Here is an 18,633-nt window from a genome sequence, read left to right on the forward strand (position 1 = left end):
TGGCCATGAGTAAAGCGGTGCGGCTGTGCGGCTGCGCGGAGGGAAAGTCCTCCAGTATCCCATAATCCTCTTGGTTACCGATTAGCGCTCTGCTTTCCGATTCAGAAATTAACAACTTTGCTAAACTCGCCGATATCCTACCTACCGATATTTTACAATTTCTAACTTTTCTTTAGGTCTGAATTCGCCGTAATGTCGTCGGATAGCTAGCTGACGAGCGACACTAACGGATTTCGGTGGTAACGCGAACCGGAGATCTCTACAGGGATTCCAGTTGTCAGGTAGGAAGAGAAGACGTTAGCTAACTATGCTAGCTGGCTAACGTTACCCGGGCTAGCCTGTCAGCTAACTATCAACCTCTTTTTGTTGTTGTTTCGTTTAATTATCATTATTGGTGCTAACTAGTGATGCAGCTAGATCTGGTCGCTTAAAAACACAATAATAGACAATTTATGGTTGATCTGAAAATGGATTCCAGTTGTCAGGTAGGAAGAGAAGACGTTAGCTAACTATGCTAGCTGGCTAACGTTACTCGGGCTAGCCTGCCAGCTAACGAGCTAGCTATCAACCTCTTTTGTTGTTGTTATTGTTTGATTATCATTATTGGTCCTAGCTAGTGATGCAGCTACCTAGCTATCTTTGTAGCTAGTGAGTGACTGAACCAGGGTACTGATGGTTAGCATTCAGGGTTGGCTGGCTAGCTAGCTAACTAACTGGACAGACACGGAAGCGGAAGCAGCACGGCGTTACCAAAGCCAGCTGTGAAGTGTATATATATATATATATATATATGTATGTGTGTGTGTTAGATCTGGTCGCTTATTAAAAACACAATAAGAGACCCTTTATGGTTGATCTGAAAATGTGTTTCTGAGGCACCGTATGGGTGGTGTGACGCAATGCGGAGCCTCGGTAGGTACGGAGAGGCCAAGTTGAACTCTGAACCGCATCGCCGTGAGCCTCTCAAATGTTGTTAACAACGCGGAGGAGGCTCTGTATAGTTACGCGTTGACATGGTGAGGGTTGACGGTAGGTGAAAAACACAAACCTTGCTATCTTGACAACTTCCTTCAGTGTTTTTCCAGTGACAACACGTTTGGCTTCGGTCTTCCGTTTTAACACGGTTGTTCGGAAGACGCAGATAGCAAACGAGCAAATGTACTTGACTTTTAACACAAACAAGCGCTGTAAACATGGAACTATGTCCGTGTGGGAACCCTATAAAATTGTGTATCAATTTAACCTTTAAAAAAAAAAATATATATATTCTTATGTTTCCAAACCCATACCCCAAGCGATGCCTGTTTATTGTTCAGACCCAAGCGTTTCAGCCTTCGTCCAATGACTCATATGTGTAATGTAATGGAACAGAGAGTCACGGTGAAGGGTTAGGCCCTAGACTAACCCACTGGTAACATGTTCATTGACTCACGTCCTCATAGTAGGCTAACCTACATTCATCTCAAACTTACATACATGCGCTGTAGCAAAAATGTTTTCCAATTGATGTGTCTGGGAGGTGTATCGACTGACTGACAACTTCCTCCCCCCCCCCCCCTCTAGAAGATGACCCCTACCAAGATGAAACTGCGTGTGCGGAGGAGGGAGAGCGGAGGAGGAGGTGGTCAGGAACAGGAAGAGACCTCTAAGGCTTCCTCTCAGTCGGTTTCGGCCGAGGCGTCTCCTGACTCCAAATGCCCAATCTGTCTGGACCGCTTCAACAACATGTCTTATCTGGACAGGTATTAGGATCCCAATTAGCCTGCTGCCGAGGGTTCCCGGGGTGTCCCAAACGGGAGGGTTCCTGGGGTCCCAAATGGGAGGCAGGAGGCTTCCTGGGGTCCCAAACGGGAGGGTTCCTGGGGTCCCAAACGGGAGGGTTCCCGGGGTGTCCCAAACAGGAGGCAGGAGGCTTCCTGGGGTCCCAAACAGGAAACAATAAATAAAGTGCATAATATACATATCACTACATTTTACATTACAATTTATCCATTCCCACAGCTAGTGCAGCGAGACACCCACATATTACATATACATAATACAATGCAAAATGCATTTAATACTGTTTTGTTTCCCAGCCTCTGTTCTGGACCTGGGAACTGTGAAAACAGACCTCTGGTTGCATGTCTTGTGTTGTACAGATGAGTGTCTGAACTGTGTTGCCATACTGCTTGAACAGACCCGTTTTTGGTTACCATCAACGCCTCACAACAAAGACCAATTGTGATGCAGTCAATCTCTCCTGAACTTTGAACCAGGAGAGATTGACATCCGTGTCATTGACGTTTGCCATCCGTGTACATGTAAGTGCAATCAATACGCGCTTCTAAGTTTTGGACCAACTGCCGTTTTGCGTAAGTCCTTCTTTGCCGCACCTGAATGTAACAGTGTAGCTTCCGTCCCTCTCCTCGCCCCCCCTAACTGAGCTCGAACCAGGGACCCTCTGCACACACCAACAACTGCCACCCCACGAAGCATCGTTACCCATCGCGCCACAAAAGCCCGCGGCCCTTTGCAACGCAAAGGGGAACAACTACTTCAAGGTCTCAGAGCGAGTGACGTCACTGATAGAAACGCTATTAGCGCGCACCACCGCTAACTAGCTAGCCATTTCCACATCGGTTTACACCACCGCTAACTAGCTAGCCATTTCCACATCGGTTACACCACCGCTAACTAGCTAGCCATTTCCACATCGGTTACACCACCGCTAACTAGCTAGCCATTTCCACGTCGGTTACACCACCGCTAACTAGCTAGCCATTTCCACATCGGTTACACCACCGCTAACTAATTAGCCATTTCCACATCGGTTACACCACCGCTAACTAACTAGCCATTTCCACATCGGTTACACCACCGCTAACTAGCTAGCCATTTCCACATCGGTTACACCACCGCTAACTAACTAGCCATTTCCACATCGGTTACACCACCGCTAACTAACTAGACATTTCACATCGGTTACACCACCGCTAACTAACTAGCCATTTCCACATCGGTTACACCACCGCTAACTAGCTAGCCATTTCCACATCGGTTACACCACCGCTAACTAGCTAGCCATTTCCACATCGGTTACACCACCGCTAACTAGCTAGCCATTTCCACATCGGTTACACCACCGCTAACTAGCTAGCCATTTCCACATCGGTTACACCACCGCTAACTAACTAGCCATTTCCACATCGGTTACACCACCGCTAACTAGCTAGCCATTTCCACATCGGTTACACCACCGCTAACTAGCTAGCCATTTCCACATCGGTTACACCACCGCTAACTAGCTAGCCATTTCCACGTCGGTTACACCACCGCTAACTAGCTAGCCATGTCCACATCGGTTACACCACCGCTAACTAGCTAGCCATTTCCACATCGGTTACACCACCGCTAACTAGCTAGCCATTTCCACATCGGTTACACCACCGCTAACTAGCTAGCCATTTCCACGTCGGTTACACCACCGCTAACTAGCTAGCCATTTCCACATCGGTTACACCACCGCTAACTAGCTAGCCATTTCCACATCGGTTACACCACCGCTAACTAGCTAGCCATTTCCACGTCGGTTACACCACCGCGAACTAGCTAGCCATGTCCACATCGGTTACACCACCGCTAACTAGCTAGCCATTTCCACGTCGGTTACACCACCGCTAACTAGCTAGCCATTTCCACGTCGGTTACACCACCGCTAACTAGCTAGCCATTTCCACATCGGTTACACCACCGCTAACTAGCTAGCCATTTCCACGTCGGTTACACCACCGCGAACTAGCTAGCCATGTCCACATCGGTTACACCACCGCTAACTAGCTAGCCATTTCCACATCGGTTACACCACCGCTAACTAGCTAGCCATTTCCACGTCGGTTTAGGATGTCGCCCCTTTTCACCTGTTTCTTCATTACCTGAACAGGTGCCTCCATCGCTTCTGCTTCCAATGCATACAGGAGTGGAGCAACAACAAGGTATGTGCGTGTCCCCCAATTAGCACCCTATTTCCCTATGTAGTGCACTGCCTTTGATCAGACACCTATACGTCCCAAATACCATCCTATTCCCTATGTAGTGCACTACCTTTTGAGCAGACCCCAATACGTCCCAAATAGCACCCTATTCCCTATTTAGAGCACTACATTTTTGTGCACAGAGCAAGTACTAGGCTAGACTTTTGTGTGTGTTTTATAATATCATTGCTCTGAGTAGCATTTTGATTACTGAAATGATGGACAAACCGATTTGCCCTCTGGGATGAATAAAGAATCTGCGGTGTTATTTCTGATCCTGATCTTCAGGTGGAGTGTCCGCTGTGTAAGCAGCCGTTCTCCTCCATCCTTCACTCGATCAAGGCCCAGGACAACTTTAAAGAGTTCACTCTCAGACCACCACCTGTTCCTGCGGAGAACGGAACCGCAATGATCGCAGCTGCCGAAGCAGCAGCAGCCGCTGCCTTGGTGACCGCCAGGGTAGGTGGTAGTCATGGAGAACGAAGGAGGACGCGGAGAAGAGGAGGAGGACAGGGGAGAGGAGGGAGAGAGAGGAGACAGTCAGGACGACTGTGGAGAGGGAGGGGTCTGTCTTCTGAACCTCCTCTCCCTCCTCTTCATCCTCCTCTTCTACCCAGGCCCGAGGATGGAGGGATGAGAGGTAACCTTGTCTTTTAATCCTTAGGTGTGATTTGTTGTTACCTTTTTTGAGGAATATTTTGGAAAGATGTATTTTCATTCATATTTTTAAGTGGTCTTTTGTTTTTTTTTACCCAAATAAATTAAATTCAGTGCCTGAGGTTGGTCTAGACTAGAGTACCTTCATCTGTAGGGGTTATATACCACCCCAGTGTGGATACCTTCATCTGTACGGGTTATATACCACCCCAGTGTGGGTACCTTCATCTGTAGGGGTTATATACCACCCCAGTGTGGGTACCTTCATCTGTAGGGGTTATATACCACCCCAGTGTGGGTACCTTCATCTGTAGGGGTTATATACCACCCCAGTGTGGGTACCTTCATCTGTAGGGGTTATATACCACCCCAGTGTGGGTACCTCAGCCTGTAGGGGTTATATACCACCCCAGTGTGGGTACCTTCATCTGTAGGGGTTATATACCACCCCAGTGTGGGTACCTCAGCCTGTAGGGGTTATATACCACCCCAGTGTGGGTACCTTCATCTGTAGGGGTTATATACCACCCCAGTGTGGGTACCTTCATCTGTAGGGGTTATATACCACCCCAGTGTGGGTACCTTCATCTGTAGGGGTTATATACCACCCCAGTGTGGGTACCTTCATCTGTAGGGGTTATATACCACCCCAGTGTGGGTACCTTCATCTGTACGGGTTATATACCACCCCAGTGTGGGTACCTTCATCTGTAGGGGTTATATACCACCCCAGTGTGGGTACCTTCATCTGTAGGGGTTATATACCACCCCAGTGTGGGTACCTTCATCTGTAGGGGTTATATACCACCCCAGTGTGGGTACCTTAATCTGTACGGGTTATATACCACCCCAGTGTGGGTACCTCAGCCTGTAGGGGTTATATACCACCCCAGTGTGGATACCTTCATCTGTAGGGGTTATATACCACCCCAGTGTGGGTACCTTCATCTGTAGGGGTTATATACCACCCCAGTGTGGGTACCTTCATCTGTAGGGGTTATATACCACCCCAGTGTGGGTACCTTCATCTGTAGGGGTTATATACCACCCCAGTGTGGGTACCTTCATCTGTAGGGGTTATATACCACCCCAGTGTGGGTACCTTCATCTGTAGGGGTTATATACCACCCCAGTGTGGATACCTTCATCTGTAGGGGTTATATACCACCCCAGTGTGGGTACCTTCATCTGTAGGGGTTATATACCACCCCAGTGTGGGTACCTTCATCTGTAGGGGTTATATACCACCCCAGTGTGGGTACCTTCATCTGTAGGGGTTATATACAACCCCAGTGTGGGTACCTTCATCTGTAGGGGTTATATACCACCCCAGTGTGGGTACCTTCATCTGTAGGGGTTATATACCACCCCAGTGTGGATACCTTCATCTGTAGGGGTTATATACCACCCCAGTGTGGGTACCTTCATCTGTAGGGGTTATATACCACCCCAGTGTGGGTACCTTCATCTGTAGGGGTTATATACCACCCCAGTGTGGGTACCTTCATCTGTAGGGGTTATATACCACCCCAGTGTGGATACCTTCATCTGTAGGGGTTATATACCACCCCAGTGTGGGTACCTTCATCTGTAGGGGTTATATACCACCCCAGTGTGGGTACCTTCATCTGTAGGGGTTATATACCACCCCAGTGTGGGTACCTTCATCTGTAGGGGTTATATACCACCCCAGTGTGGGTACCTTCATCTGTAGGGGTTATATACCACCCCAGTGTGGGTACCGTAGCCTGTAGGACATACAGTTCCTGATGTTTAGGCCGAGGTATGTATAGTTTTCTGAGCTGATGTTTAGGTCGAGGTATGTATAGTTTTTTGTGTGCTCCAGGGCAACGGTGTCTAGATGGAATTTGTATTCGTGGTCCTGGCAGCTGGACCTTTTATGGAACACAGTCTTACTGAGATTTACTGTCAGGGCCCAGGTCTGTCAGGGCCCAGGTCTGACAGGGCCCAGGTCAGTCAGGGCCCAGGTCTGTCAGGGCCCAGGTCTGTCAGGGCCCAGGTCTGTCAGGGCCCAGGTCTGTCAGGGCCCAGGTCTGTCAGGGCCCAGGTCTGTCAGGGCCCAGGTCTGTCAGGGCCCAGGTCTGTCAGAATCTGTGCAGAAGATCTAGGTGCTGCTGTAGGCCCTCCTTGGTTGGGGACAGAAGCACCAGATCATCAGCAATCAGTAGACGTTTGACTTCAGATTCTAGTAGGGTGAGGGCCGGGTGCTGCAGACTGTTCTAGTGCCGTCGCCAATTCATTATATATATGTTGAAGAGGGTGGGGCTTAAGCTGCATCCCTGTCTCACCCCACGGCCCTGTGGGAAGAAATGTGTGTATTTTTTTGCCAGTTTTAACCCCACACTTGTTGTTTGTGTACATGAATTTTAAAACGTCGGATGTTTCCCCCCCCCCCCCCCCCCAACACCATTTTCCATCAATTTGTATAGCAGACCCTCATGCCAAATTGAGTCAAAAGCTTTTTTCTCTCTCTCTCTCTCTCTCTCTCTCTCTCTCTCTCTCTCTCTCTCTCTCTCTCTCTCTCTCTCTTTCCCCCCTTTCCTCTCAGGAGAGATGGATGGAGAGGACCCGGGGGTCATCTTTGATGGGCTGACGGGGGCGTCCGCGCCCCCACCTCACGATCGAGGGGTGCAGCGTCTCATGGTGCGCCTGGCCGTCAGGCGACGATCTCAGAGAGAGGGCCGCTCCGTGAGACCGCTCCGACCACGGGAGATGCTCGCTTTCCGCCGGGCGCTCTACCGCAGTGGCGTTCGTGTCAGGAACGCCCGCGGGGGCTGCGAGAGGCCCCGTGACATCACTGCGGCGTTTTACCAGCGGAACCCGGTGGCTCTCCATAGACTCCTCCCCTGGTTACAGGTGTGTTTGTGTGGTTACAGATGCTGTTTCCACTTACAGTGCGTCGGAAAGTTGTTGTTGCCATCCTGTACCTGTCCCGCAGGTGTGATGTTCGGATGTACTGATCCTGTACAGGTGTTGTTACACGTGGTCTGCCACTGCGAGGACGATCAGCTGTCCGTCCTGTCTCCCTGTAGCGCTGTCTTAGGCGTCTCACAGTACGGACATTGCAATTTATTGCCCTGGCCACATCTGCAGTCCTCATGCCTCCTTGCAGCATGCCTAAGGCACGTTCACGCAGATGAGCAGGGACCCTGGGCATCTTTCTTTTGGTGTTTTTCTAGAGTCGGTAGAAAGGCCTCTTTAGTGTCCTAAGTTTTCATAACTGTGACCTGAATTGCCTACCGTCTGTAAGCTGTTAGTGTCTTAACGACCGATCCACAGGTGCATGTTCATTAATTGTTTATGGTTCATTGAACAAACATGGGAAAACAGTGTTTAAACCCTTTACAATGAAGATCTGTGAAGTTAATTGGATTTGTATGAATTATCTTTTGAAAGACAGGGTCCTGAAAAAGGGACGTTTCTTTTTGTGCTGAGTTTACAATACTCATTGACTAAACATTCCGATTTATTATGAATCACAATAATACTTTCGTACAGGGACCTAATTAAAAATCTGAATTCTGTTTGCCTCTTCAGAAAGATTCAGGAAATTTGTATCACTGATGTGTTCTGTTCATGTCTTATGATCAACTTGGGAAAATTAATTTTCAATGCATTTAGTTGATTCCCTACTAAGTTCAATGCATTTAGTTGATTCCTTACTAAGTTCAATACATTTAGTTGATTCCCTACTAAGTTCAATGCATTTAGTTGATTCCCTACTAAGTTCAATGCATTTAGTTGATTCCCTACTAAGTTCAATGCATTTAGTTGATTCCCTACTAAGTTCAATGCATTTAGTTGATTCCCTACTAAGTTCAATGCATTTAGTTGATTCCCTACTAAGTTCAATGCATTTAGTTGATTCCCTACTAAGTTCAATGCATTTAGTTGATTCCCTACTAAGTTCAATACATTTAGTTGATTCCCTACTAAGTTCAATGCATTTAGTTGATTCCCTACTAAGTTCAATGCATTTAGTTGATTCCCTACTAAGTTCAATGCATTTAGTTGATTCCCTACTAAGTTCAATGCATTTAGTTGATTCCCTACAAAGTTCAATGCATTTAGTTGATTCCCTACTAAGTTCAATGCATTTAGTTGATTCCCTACTAAGTTCAATGCATTTAGTTGATTCCCTACTAAGTTCAATGCATTTAGTTGATTCCCTACTAAGTTCAATGCATTTAGTTGATTCCCTACTAATTTCAATGCATTTAGTTGATTTCCTACTAAGTTCAATGCATTTAGTTGATTCCCTACTAAGTTCAATGCATTTAGTTGATTCCTTACTAAGTTCAATACATTTAGTTGATTCCCTGCTAAGTTCAATGCATTTAGTTGATTCCCTACTAAGTTCAATGCATTTAGTTGATTCCCTACTAAGTTCAATGCATTTAGTTGATTCCCTACTAAGTTCAATACATTTAGTTGATTCCCTACTAAGTTCAATGCATTTAGTTGATTCCCTACTAAGTTCAATGCATTTAGTTGATTCCCTACTAAGTTCAATGCATTTAGTTGATTCCCTACTAAGTTCAATGCATTTAGTTGATTCCCTACTAAGTTCAATGCATTTAGTTGATTCCCTACTAAGTTCAATGCATTTAGTTGATTCCCTACTAAGTTCAATGCATTTAGTTGATTCCCTACTAAGTTCAATGCATTTAGTTGATTCCCTACTAAGTTCAATGCATTTAGTTGATTCCCTACTAAGTTCAATGCATTTAGTTGATTCCCTACTAAGTTCAATGCATTTAGTTGATTCCCTACTAAGTTCAATGCATTTAGTTGATTCCCTACTAAGTTCAATGCATTTAGTTGATTCCCTACTAAGTTTAATGCATTTAGTTGATTCCCTACTATTAGACACCCCTAACTCTTGACCTATGACCCTTGACCCCTGGTTACAGCGGGAGCTGACGGTGCTGTACGGCGCCCACGGCTCATTGGTCAACATCGTCCAGCGCATCATCACCTCGCGAATCACACGTCACGACATGGAGGGAGGGGGTGGGGCCATCCAGGACGAACTCCGTCCCTTCCTGCTGGCGAGGACTGATCACTTCCTTCACGAGCTTGTGAGCGCGCACGCACACACACACACACACACACACACACACACACACCCTCTCCCTAAACCAATCACGCACTCACTCACACCCTCACTAACCCTTGTGTGTGTGTGTGTGTGTGTGTGTGTGTGTGTGTGTGTGTGTGTGTGTGTGTGTGTGTGTGTCCCTCCAGATCAGTTTTGCACGTTCCCCTCTCAGTATGGAAGTGTATGACCAGCTGTCCATCTACGACCCTCCAGCGCCGTCCTACGAGGACAGGATGACGTCATCATCTAGCGACACTGACGACTCCGTCATCGCCATCTCGGATGAAGAGGTTTTTTTTAAAATATTTTTTTATTACTACTACTTTTTAAATAGTTGTTTTACCCCTTGAGAGAAGAGTTGGTGAGTAAGCATGTCATTGTACTGTGGACACATTTCCTCTCAGGAATATGTCTGTGTCTGTCTATCTAGGAAGGAGGAAGTAAGATATTTCCCCTCAGGAATATGTCTGTGTCTGTCTATCTAGGAAGGAGGAAGTAAGATATTTCCCCTCAGGAATATGTCTGTCTGTCTATCTAGGAAGGAGGAAGTAAGATATTTCCCCTCAGGAATATGTCTTGTCTGTCTATCTAGGAAGAGGAAGGAGGGTCGGAGGGAGAACGAGAGAGACGGCCGTTGTCCGTAGCAGGAAGTAGCGCTCTGAGCCAATCTGCTTGGGACGGTGAAACACCAGGACCCTCCTACTCTACAGCTAAGCCGTCCCAATCCCCCATGCCGCTGTCGATCAGCCCAGGGGGGCGGGACTGTGGTCCAGCGGGGGCTAATCAGAATCCTGCTCAGGACACGACAGCGGCAGGGGATGGAGAGAGGGTTGAGGAAGGAGGAGAGGAAGAAGAGGGGGAACAATGTATGATAGTAGGGTTTGTTAAAGCCATGGCTGAGAGAACTCCTGAACTGGTCCAACTCTCCTCTGACCCCTCAGACGAAGAGGGGGAGAAACAGGAGAAGAAAGAGACTGTTCCACAAACGGCGTTAAACCCTCTCTCTCTCGTTATCCCTCCCCTCTCCACTCCTGTTCCCCCCATCGCTCTGTTTACAAACGCCAGCACAGAGAGACAGGGAGGAGGGGGGGAGAGACAGGGAGGAGGGGGGGAGAGACAGGGAGGAGGGGGGGAGAGACAGGGAGGAGGAGGGGAGAGACAGGGAGGAGGAGGGGAGAGACAGGGAGGAGGAGGGGAGAGACAGGGAGGAGGAGGGGAGAGACAGGGAGGGGAGAGAGGAGTGGGAGTTAGCCATCTAGACAGAGAGAGAGAGCAGGTAGAAGAGAGACTCCTCTATTGCCCTCTAGGGGAGAGGAGGGAGGGCAGACACCGAGAGCGGTCCTGGTCAGGGTCGCGGTCTAGAAGCAGACATCGGTCACGGTCCGGTCGATCCAGGAGTTCTGAACGGAGCTGGTCAGCACGGAGCCCCGTGTCCGTACGGAGCGATGACAGCAGCCAGGAACGGCGCCGGAAGAGACGGGCGAGAGGGCGAGAGAAAAGGAGACGGGTGAAAGGAAGAGGAAGAGATTCCCACGACAGAGGATCCTGTAGACAACGCAGGAGAGAGACCAGTGGAGGAAGTGAGAGGAGCAGAGGTAGAGAGAGAGAAAGGATTCCATATGAACCAGCCAGGTCACAATATTCTAACACGGGAATATTCTTCAGTCTGGAAAACAGCGTCTTATCCCATTCCCCGTCCTTATCCCGGAGTAGCCAGCAAGGACCAGAATCTCCTAGGGAACACCAGCATTCCCGGTCCTCCGACAGCCTCTCTTCCTCCAGCTCCCTGTCCCATCTCTCTGCAGACAGACAGCATTCCCGACGTTCCCCGCGCTCCGACAAGCCGGGAGGGAAGAGGAAATACAAGACACGGCATCTGGAAGACCCTTCCTGGGAGCCGCCCAGCTCTGCACGGACACGGATGGGGAGAGGCGGGCAGCGAGAGAAGGGGAGAGGCGGGGAGCGAGAGAAGGGGAGAGGCGGGGAGCGAGAGAAGGGGAGAGGCGGGCAGCGAGAGAAGGGGAGAGGCGGGGAGCGAGAGAAGGGGAGAGGCGGGCAGCGAGAGAAGGGGAGAGGCGGGCAGCGAGAGAAGGGGAGAGGCGGGGAGCGAGAGAAGGGGAGAGGCGGGGAGCGAGAGAAGGGGAGAGGCGGGACAGAGGGCACCGCTAGCTTCCGGAAGAGCGGCGGCAGTCTGGAAGAGAGGTGAGGAGGACTGGGGCTTGGAGAGGGGCTAGTCTATACCATAACATACTGGGGAAATGTCACCTCATTCCTTATACAGCGCCTTCAGAAAGTATTCAGACCCCTTGACTTTTTCCACATTTTTGTTACATTACAGCCTTATTCTAGAATGGATGAAGTAAAAACATTTCCTCATAAATCTACACACAATGCCCCATAATGACAAAGCGGAAACAGGTTCTTTTGAAATTTTTGCATAAAAAAATACAAAATTTAAAATATCTTATTTCTATAAGTATTCAGACCTTTTACTATGAGACTCTAAATTGAGCTCAGGTGCATCCCTGTTTCCATTGATCATCCTTGAGATGTTTCTACAACTTGATTGGAGTCCACCTGTGGTAAATTCAATTGATTGGACATGACTTGGAAAGGCACACACCTGTCTATATAAGGTCCCACAGTTGACAGTACATGTCAGAGCAAAAACCAAGCCATGAGGTCGAAGGAAATGTCCGTAGAGCTCCGAGACAGGATTGTGTCGAGGCACAGATCTGGGGAAGGGTACCAAAACATTTCTGCAGCGTTGAAGGTCCCCAAGAACACAGTGGCCTCCATCATTCTTAAATGGAAGACGTTTGTAACCACCAAGACTCTTCCTAGAGCTGGTTGCCCGTCCAAACTGAGCAATCGGTGGAGAAGGGCCTTGGTCAGGGAGGTGACCAAGAACCCGATGGTCACTCTGACAGAGCTCCAGAGTTCCTCTGTGGAGATGGGAGAACCTTCCAGAAGGACAACCATCTCTGCATCACTCCACCAATCAGGCCTTTATGGTAGAGTGGCCAGACGGAAGCCACTCCTCAGTAAAAGGCACATGACAGCCCACTTGGAGTTTGCCCAAAGGCATCTAGAGGACTCTCAGATCATGAGAAACAAGATTCTCTGGTCTGATGAAACCAAGATCGAACTCTTTGGCCTGAATGCCAAGCTTCACGTCTGGAGGAAACCTGGCACCATCCCTATGGTGAAGCATGGTGGTGGCAGCATCATGCTGTGGGGATGTTTTTCAGCAGCAGGATTGAGGCAAAGATGAATGGAGCAAAGTATAGAGAGATCCTTGATGAAAACCTGCTCCAGAGCGCTCAGGACCTCAGACTGGGGCGAAGGTTCACCTTCCAACAGGTCAACAACCCTAAGCACACTGCCAAGACAACACAGGAGTGGCTTCGGGACAAGTCTCTGAATGTCCTTGAGTGGCCCAGCCAGAGCCCAGACTTGAGCCTGATCTAACATCTCTGGTTTGACCTGAAAATAGCTGTGCAGCGACGCTCCCCATCCAACCTGACAGAGCTTGAGTGGATCTGCAGAGAAGAACGGAAGAAACTCCCCAAATACAGGTGTGCCAAGCTTGTAGCGTCATACCCAAGAAGACTCGAGTCTGTAATCGCTGCCAAAGGTGCTTCAACAAAGTACTGAGTAAAGGGTCTGAATACTTATGTAGATGTGATATTTCAGTTATTATTTTTAATAAATTAACAATTTTGAAAAACCTGTTTTTGAATAAGGCTGTAACCGAAATAAAATTGAAAAAAGTCAAGATGTCTGAATTCTTTCTGAAGGCACTATATAGGGCACTACTTTAGACCAGAGCCTTATGGGTAGTGCACTACTATAGACCAGAGCCCTATGGGGTAGTGCACTACTTTAGACCAGAGCCTTATGGGTAGTGCACTACTTTAGACCAGAGCCCTATGGGGTAGGGCACTACTTTAGACCAGAGCCCTATGGGGTAGTGCACTACTATAGACCAGAGCCCTATGGGGTAGTGCACTACTTTAGACCAGAGCCCTATGGGGTAGTGCACTACTATAGACCAGAGCCCTATGGGGTAGTGCACTACTATAGACCAGAGCCCTATGGGGTAGTGCACTACTTTAGACCAGAGCCCTATGGGGTAGTGTACTACTATAGACCAGAGCCCTATGGGGTAGTGCACTACTATAGACCAGAGCCCTATGGGGTAGTGTACTACTTTAGACCAGAGCCCTATGGGGTAGTGCACTACTATAGACCAGAGCCCTATGGGGTAGTGTACTACTTTAGACCAGAGCCCTATGGGGTAGGGTACTACTTTAGACCAGAGCCCTATGGGGTAGGGCACTACTTTAGACCAGAGCCCTATGGGGTAGTGTACTACTATAGACCAGAGCCCTATGGTGTAGTGCACTACTTTAGACCAGAGCCCTATGGGGTAGTGAACTACTTTAGACCAGAGCCCTATGGGGTAGTGTACTACTATAGACCAGAGCCCTATGGGGTAGTGTACTACTATAGACCAGAGCCCTATGGGGTAGTGTACTACTATAGACCAGAGCCTTATGGGGTAGTGCACTACTTTAGACCAGAGCCCTATGGGGTAGTGCACTACTATAGACCAGAGCCCTATGGGGTAGGGCACTACTTTAGACCAGAGCCCTATGGGGTAGTGTACTACTATAGACCAGAGCCTTATGGGGTAGTGTACTACTTTAGACCAGAGCCCTATGGGGTAGTGCACTACTATAGACCAGAGCCCTATGGGGTAGTGTACTACTTTAGACCAGAGCCCTATGGGGTAGTGTACTACTATAGACCAGAGCCCTATGGGGTAGTGTACTACTTTAGACCAGAGCCCTATGGGGTAGTGTACTACTTTAGACCAGAGCCCTATGGGGTAGTGCACTACTTTAGACCAGAGCCCTATGGGTAGTGTACTACTTTAGACCAGAGCCCTATGGGGTAGTGTACTACTATAGACCAGAGCCCTATGGGGTAGTGTACTACTATAGACCAGAGCCCTATGGGTAGTGTACTACTATAGACCAGAGCCCTATGGGGTAGTGTACTACTATAGACCAGAGCCCTATGGGGTAGTGCACTACTTTAGACCAGAGCCCTATGGGGTAGTGCACTACTTTAGACCAGAGCCCTATGGGGTAGTGTACTACTTTAGACCAGAGCCCTATGGGGTAGTGAACTACTTTAGACCAGAGCCCTATGGGTAGTGCACTACTTTAGACCAGAGCCCTATGGGGTAGTGTACTACTATAGACCAGAGCCCTATGGGGTAGTGTACTACTATAGACCAGAGCCCTATGGGGTAGTGCACTACTTTAGACCAGAGCCCTATGGGGTAGTGCACTACTTTAGACCAGAGCCCTATGGGTAGTGCACTACTTTAGACCAGAGCCTTATGGGTAGTGTACTACTTTAGACCAGAGCCCTATGGGGTAGTGTACTACTTTAGACCAGAGCCCTATGGGGTAGTGCACTACTTTAGACCAGAGCCCTATGGGGTAGGGCACTACTTTAGACCAGAGCCCTATGGGGTAGGGCACTACTTTAGACCAGAGCCCTATGGGGTAGGGCACTACTTTAGACCAGAGCCCTATGGGGTAGTGCACTACTTTAGACCAGAGCCCTATGGGGTAGTGTACTACTTTAGACCAGAGCCCTATGGGTAGTGCACTACTTTAGACCAGAGCCCTATGGGGTAGTGCACTACTTTAGACCAGAGCCCTATGGGGTAGTGTACTACTTTAGACCAGAGCCCTATGGGGTAGGGCACTACTTTAGACCAGAGCCCTATGGGGTAGGGCACTACTTTAGACCAGAGCCCTATGTGTAGTGCACTACTTTAGACCAGAGCCCTATGGGGTAGTGCACTACTTTAGACCAGAGCCCTATGGGGTAGGGCACTACTTTAGACCAGAGCCCTATGGGGTAGTGCACTACTTTAGACCAGAGCCCTATGTGTAGTGCACTATGTAGGGCAGGGGTATTCACCTCTTACCCCACGAGGTCCAGAGTTTGCTGATCTCTGTTCTACCTGATAATGAACTGCACCCATCTGGTGTCCCAGGTCTAAATCAGTCCCTGATTCGAGGGGAACGATGTAAAAAAAAAAAAAAAAAAAGGGTGGTTTGAGGGGCTAGGGTGCTATTTGGTACACATCCACTGTTGGTTTTTATTCCTAACAAACGTCTCCTGTAGTGTGTTCTGACTAGGTATGTCATTTCTGACTCCGTCTGTCTTTGTCTTGTCTTTTTGTGTGTCCGTCCGTCCGTCCGTCCCCAGTGTGAAGAAGAGGAGACGTCATTCCCGCAGCCCAAGTGTTGAAATCATCTATGAAGGGGTGACCGTGACCGCTGTTAGCCCTTTACCAATCAAACACAACCACAAACGCCGGAGAAAACAACGTCACTACCTCACCCTCCAACACTCTCCCATGGTCATCACTATAGACAGCGACAGCGACAACAAACACACGGTCCAAACGTCCACGCTGGAAGATGACTGCGCTCTGGATTTATCTGACCGTTCTCTGACCGTGCCTGGTCTTCCGCTAGGCGATCACAACCTGGACACGGGGGTTGATATCAGCGATTTTGCGGTCGATATTCTCGACCGTTCTCTGAGCGTTTCGGACCGTAACTCGGACATCGACCACAATGACGTCATCGACCGTGAAACGAATGTCGACGACGACTGTGCGGTTGGCCTTTCTGTCAACGTCAAGGAAGGTCATGTTCTCCACCAGGTCAATCTGAGCTGTGACCCTGGGGTCGCGACCTCTGACTCTCGTCTCCTAGCGACCATCCTACAGGACCTGGAACACATCACGCTCCCTAACCTGACCTTTTTCCCCAACCTGAACCCAGACCCTAACCACAGCCGTAATTCAACTACACCGGACCACAGGGAGATCGCCAGGCCGGCCAGAGAGATCGCACCGACTCATTGGTCCTCTGAGGGAGAGAACGCCAGGCCGGCCAGAGAGATCGCACCGACTCATTGGTCCTCTGAGGGAGAGAACGCCAGGCCGGCCAGAGAGATCGCACCGACTCATTGGTCCTCTGAGGGAGAGACTAACTTCAACAGCCCTGTTTCACCTACAGCCAATCACTCTCCGAGTTCTGAATCATTCACAGACTACCACCCTGCTAGTCCTATATCTCCTGTAGGTCACCCTGCTAGTCCTATATCTCCTGTAGGTCACCCTGCTAGTCCTATATCTCCTGTAGGTCACTCTGCTAGTCCTATATCTCCTGTAAGTCACCCTGCTAGTCCTATATCTCCTGTCGGTCACTCTGCTAGTCCTATATCTCCTGTCGGTCACTCTGCTAGTCCTATATCTCCTGTAGGTCACCCTGCTAGTCCTATATCTCCTGTCGGTCACCCTGCTAGTCCTATATCTCCTGTCGGTCACCCTGCTAGTCCTATATCTCCTGTCGGTCACTCTGCTAGTCCTATATCTCCTGTAGGTCACCCTGCTAGTCCTATATCTCCTGTAGGTCACCCTGCTAGTCCTATATCTCCTGTAGGTCACTCTGCTAGTCCTATATCTCCTGTAGGTCACCCTGCTAGTCCTATATCTCCTGTCGGTCACTCAGCTAGTCCTATATCTCCTGTAGGTCACTCTGCTAGTCCTATATCTCCTGTAGGTCACTCTGCTAGTCCTATATCTCCTGTAGGTCACCCTGCTAGTCCTATATCTCCTGTAGGTCACTCTCCTAGTCCTGTAGGTCACCCTGCTAGTCCTAGATCTCCTGTAGGTCACCCTGCTAGTCCTATATCTCCTGTCGGCTACTCTGCCGGTCCTATATCTCCTATAGGTCACTCTGCCGGTCCTGTAGGTCACTCTGCCGGTCCTGTAGGTCACTCTGCCGGTCCTGTAGGTCACTCTGTAGGTCACTCTGCCGGTCCTAGATCTCCTATAGGTCACTCTGCCTGTCCTGTATCTCCTATAGGTCACTCTGCCGGTCCTGTAGGTCACTCTGCCGGTCCTGTAGGTCACTCTGCCGGTCCTGTAGGTCACTCTACCGGTCCTGTAGGTCACTCTACCGGTCCTATAGGTCACTCTGCCGGTCCTGTAGGTCACCCTGCTAGTCCTATATCTCCTGTAGGTCACTCTGCTAGTCCTATATCTCCTGTAGGTCACCCTGCTAGTCCTATATCTCCTGTAGGTCACCCTGCTAGTCCTATATCTCCTATAGGTCACTCTGATAGTCCTGTACATCACAACTCTAGTGCAGTATCACCCGTTGTCCACCATTCTGACAGTCCTTTATCATCACCCATAGCTGGTTCTATATCGGTAGAAAACCCCTGCTTACCTTCTAGCACTGGATCATCTGTATCGGCCAGTCCTGTGTCGGCCAGTCCTGTGTCGGCCAGTCCTGTGTCGGCCAGTCGTGATCAGGAGGGGCCTAACGCAGTATACAGCGCTGACTGATCACCTGGCACACACACACACACACACACACACACACACACACACACACACACACTACTACACGAACTACCCCACACACACACATACACATTCTGGCACAGTCACCATCTGAATATGCTGAGGTTGTTTAACCGTTCGTTATTTGATTAAAAACCTGTTGTCTTCTACCAAGATGGACTCGTGAATGAAACTATCTTTCTGCAGAAGAAAAAAATCTAATAGAAATAAAATCACATTTGACGATCATTTTCTTTTCTCTTGTTACGTTTGATCAATTTCAGGTGCAGCGTACTGCATTTTCAGTACAGTATTTTCAGTACAGTATTTTCAGTACAGTATTTTGCCACTTGCTACACGTGGGCCATTGGTAAGGTAGTGCACTATAT

General features: G+C 48.9%; 1 protein-coding gene across 7 annotated transcripts; it reads left to right on the forward strand.

Moving 5' to 3' along the window:
* The first annotated feature begins 53 nt into the window (after positions 1–53).
* Positions 54–18,493, forward strand: LOC106608413 (uncharacterized). 7 transcript variants are annotated; one of them, XM_082977307.1, is made up of 10 exons: positions 288–485; positions 1,564–1,742; positions 3,923–3,974; positions 4,302–4,653; positions 7,240–7,547; positions 9,605–9,772; positions 9,939–10,082; positions 10,385–11,994; positions 16,090–17,516; positions 17,568–18,493. In XM_082977307.1, the coding sequence occupies exons 1-10, from the start codon at positions 453–455 to the stop codon at positions 18,245–18,247; spliced, it is 4,953 nt and encodes a 1,650-aa protein (XP_082833433.1). In that variant the 5' UTR covers positions 288–452; the 3' UTR covers positions 18,248–18,493. The 7 variants fall into 7 exon arrangements, with proteins under 7 accessions (XP_082833431.1, XP_082833433.1, XP_082833435.1 ...); XM_082977309.1 differs by having other exon boundaries at positions 17,889–18,493; XM_082977308.1 differs by having other exon boundaries at positions 16,090–16,725; positions 16,834–18,493.
* Positions 18,494–18,633: the final 140 nt, after the last annotated feature.

The sequence above is a fragment of the Salmo salar genome, chromosome 07 (assembly GCF_965601325.2).
Source record: "Salmo salar chromosome 07, fSalSal1, whole genome shotgun sequence".
In the NCBI taxonomy this organism is placed as follows: domain Eukaryota; kingdom Metazoa; phylum Chordata; class Actinopteri; order Salmoniformes; family Salmonidae; genus Salmo; species Salmo salar.

What these genes read in the sequence shown, in the direction of transcription:
- LOC106608413 (XM_082977303.1), top strand. Translation starts at nt 453, where the DNA reads ATGGTTGATCTGAAAATGGATTCCAGTTGTCAG. An exon ending in GACTCCTCCCCTGGTTACAG is followed by an intron (nt 7,548 to 9,604) that starts GTGTGTTTGTGT and finishes CCCTGGTTACAG; the next exon opens with CGGGAGCTGACGGTGCTGTA. An exon ending in TCGCCATCTCGGATGAAGAG is followed by an intron (nt 10,083 to 10,384) that starts GTTTTTTTTAAA and finishes CTGTCTATCTAG; the next exon opens with GAAGAGGAAGGAGGGTCGGA.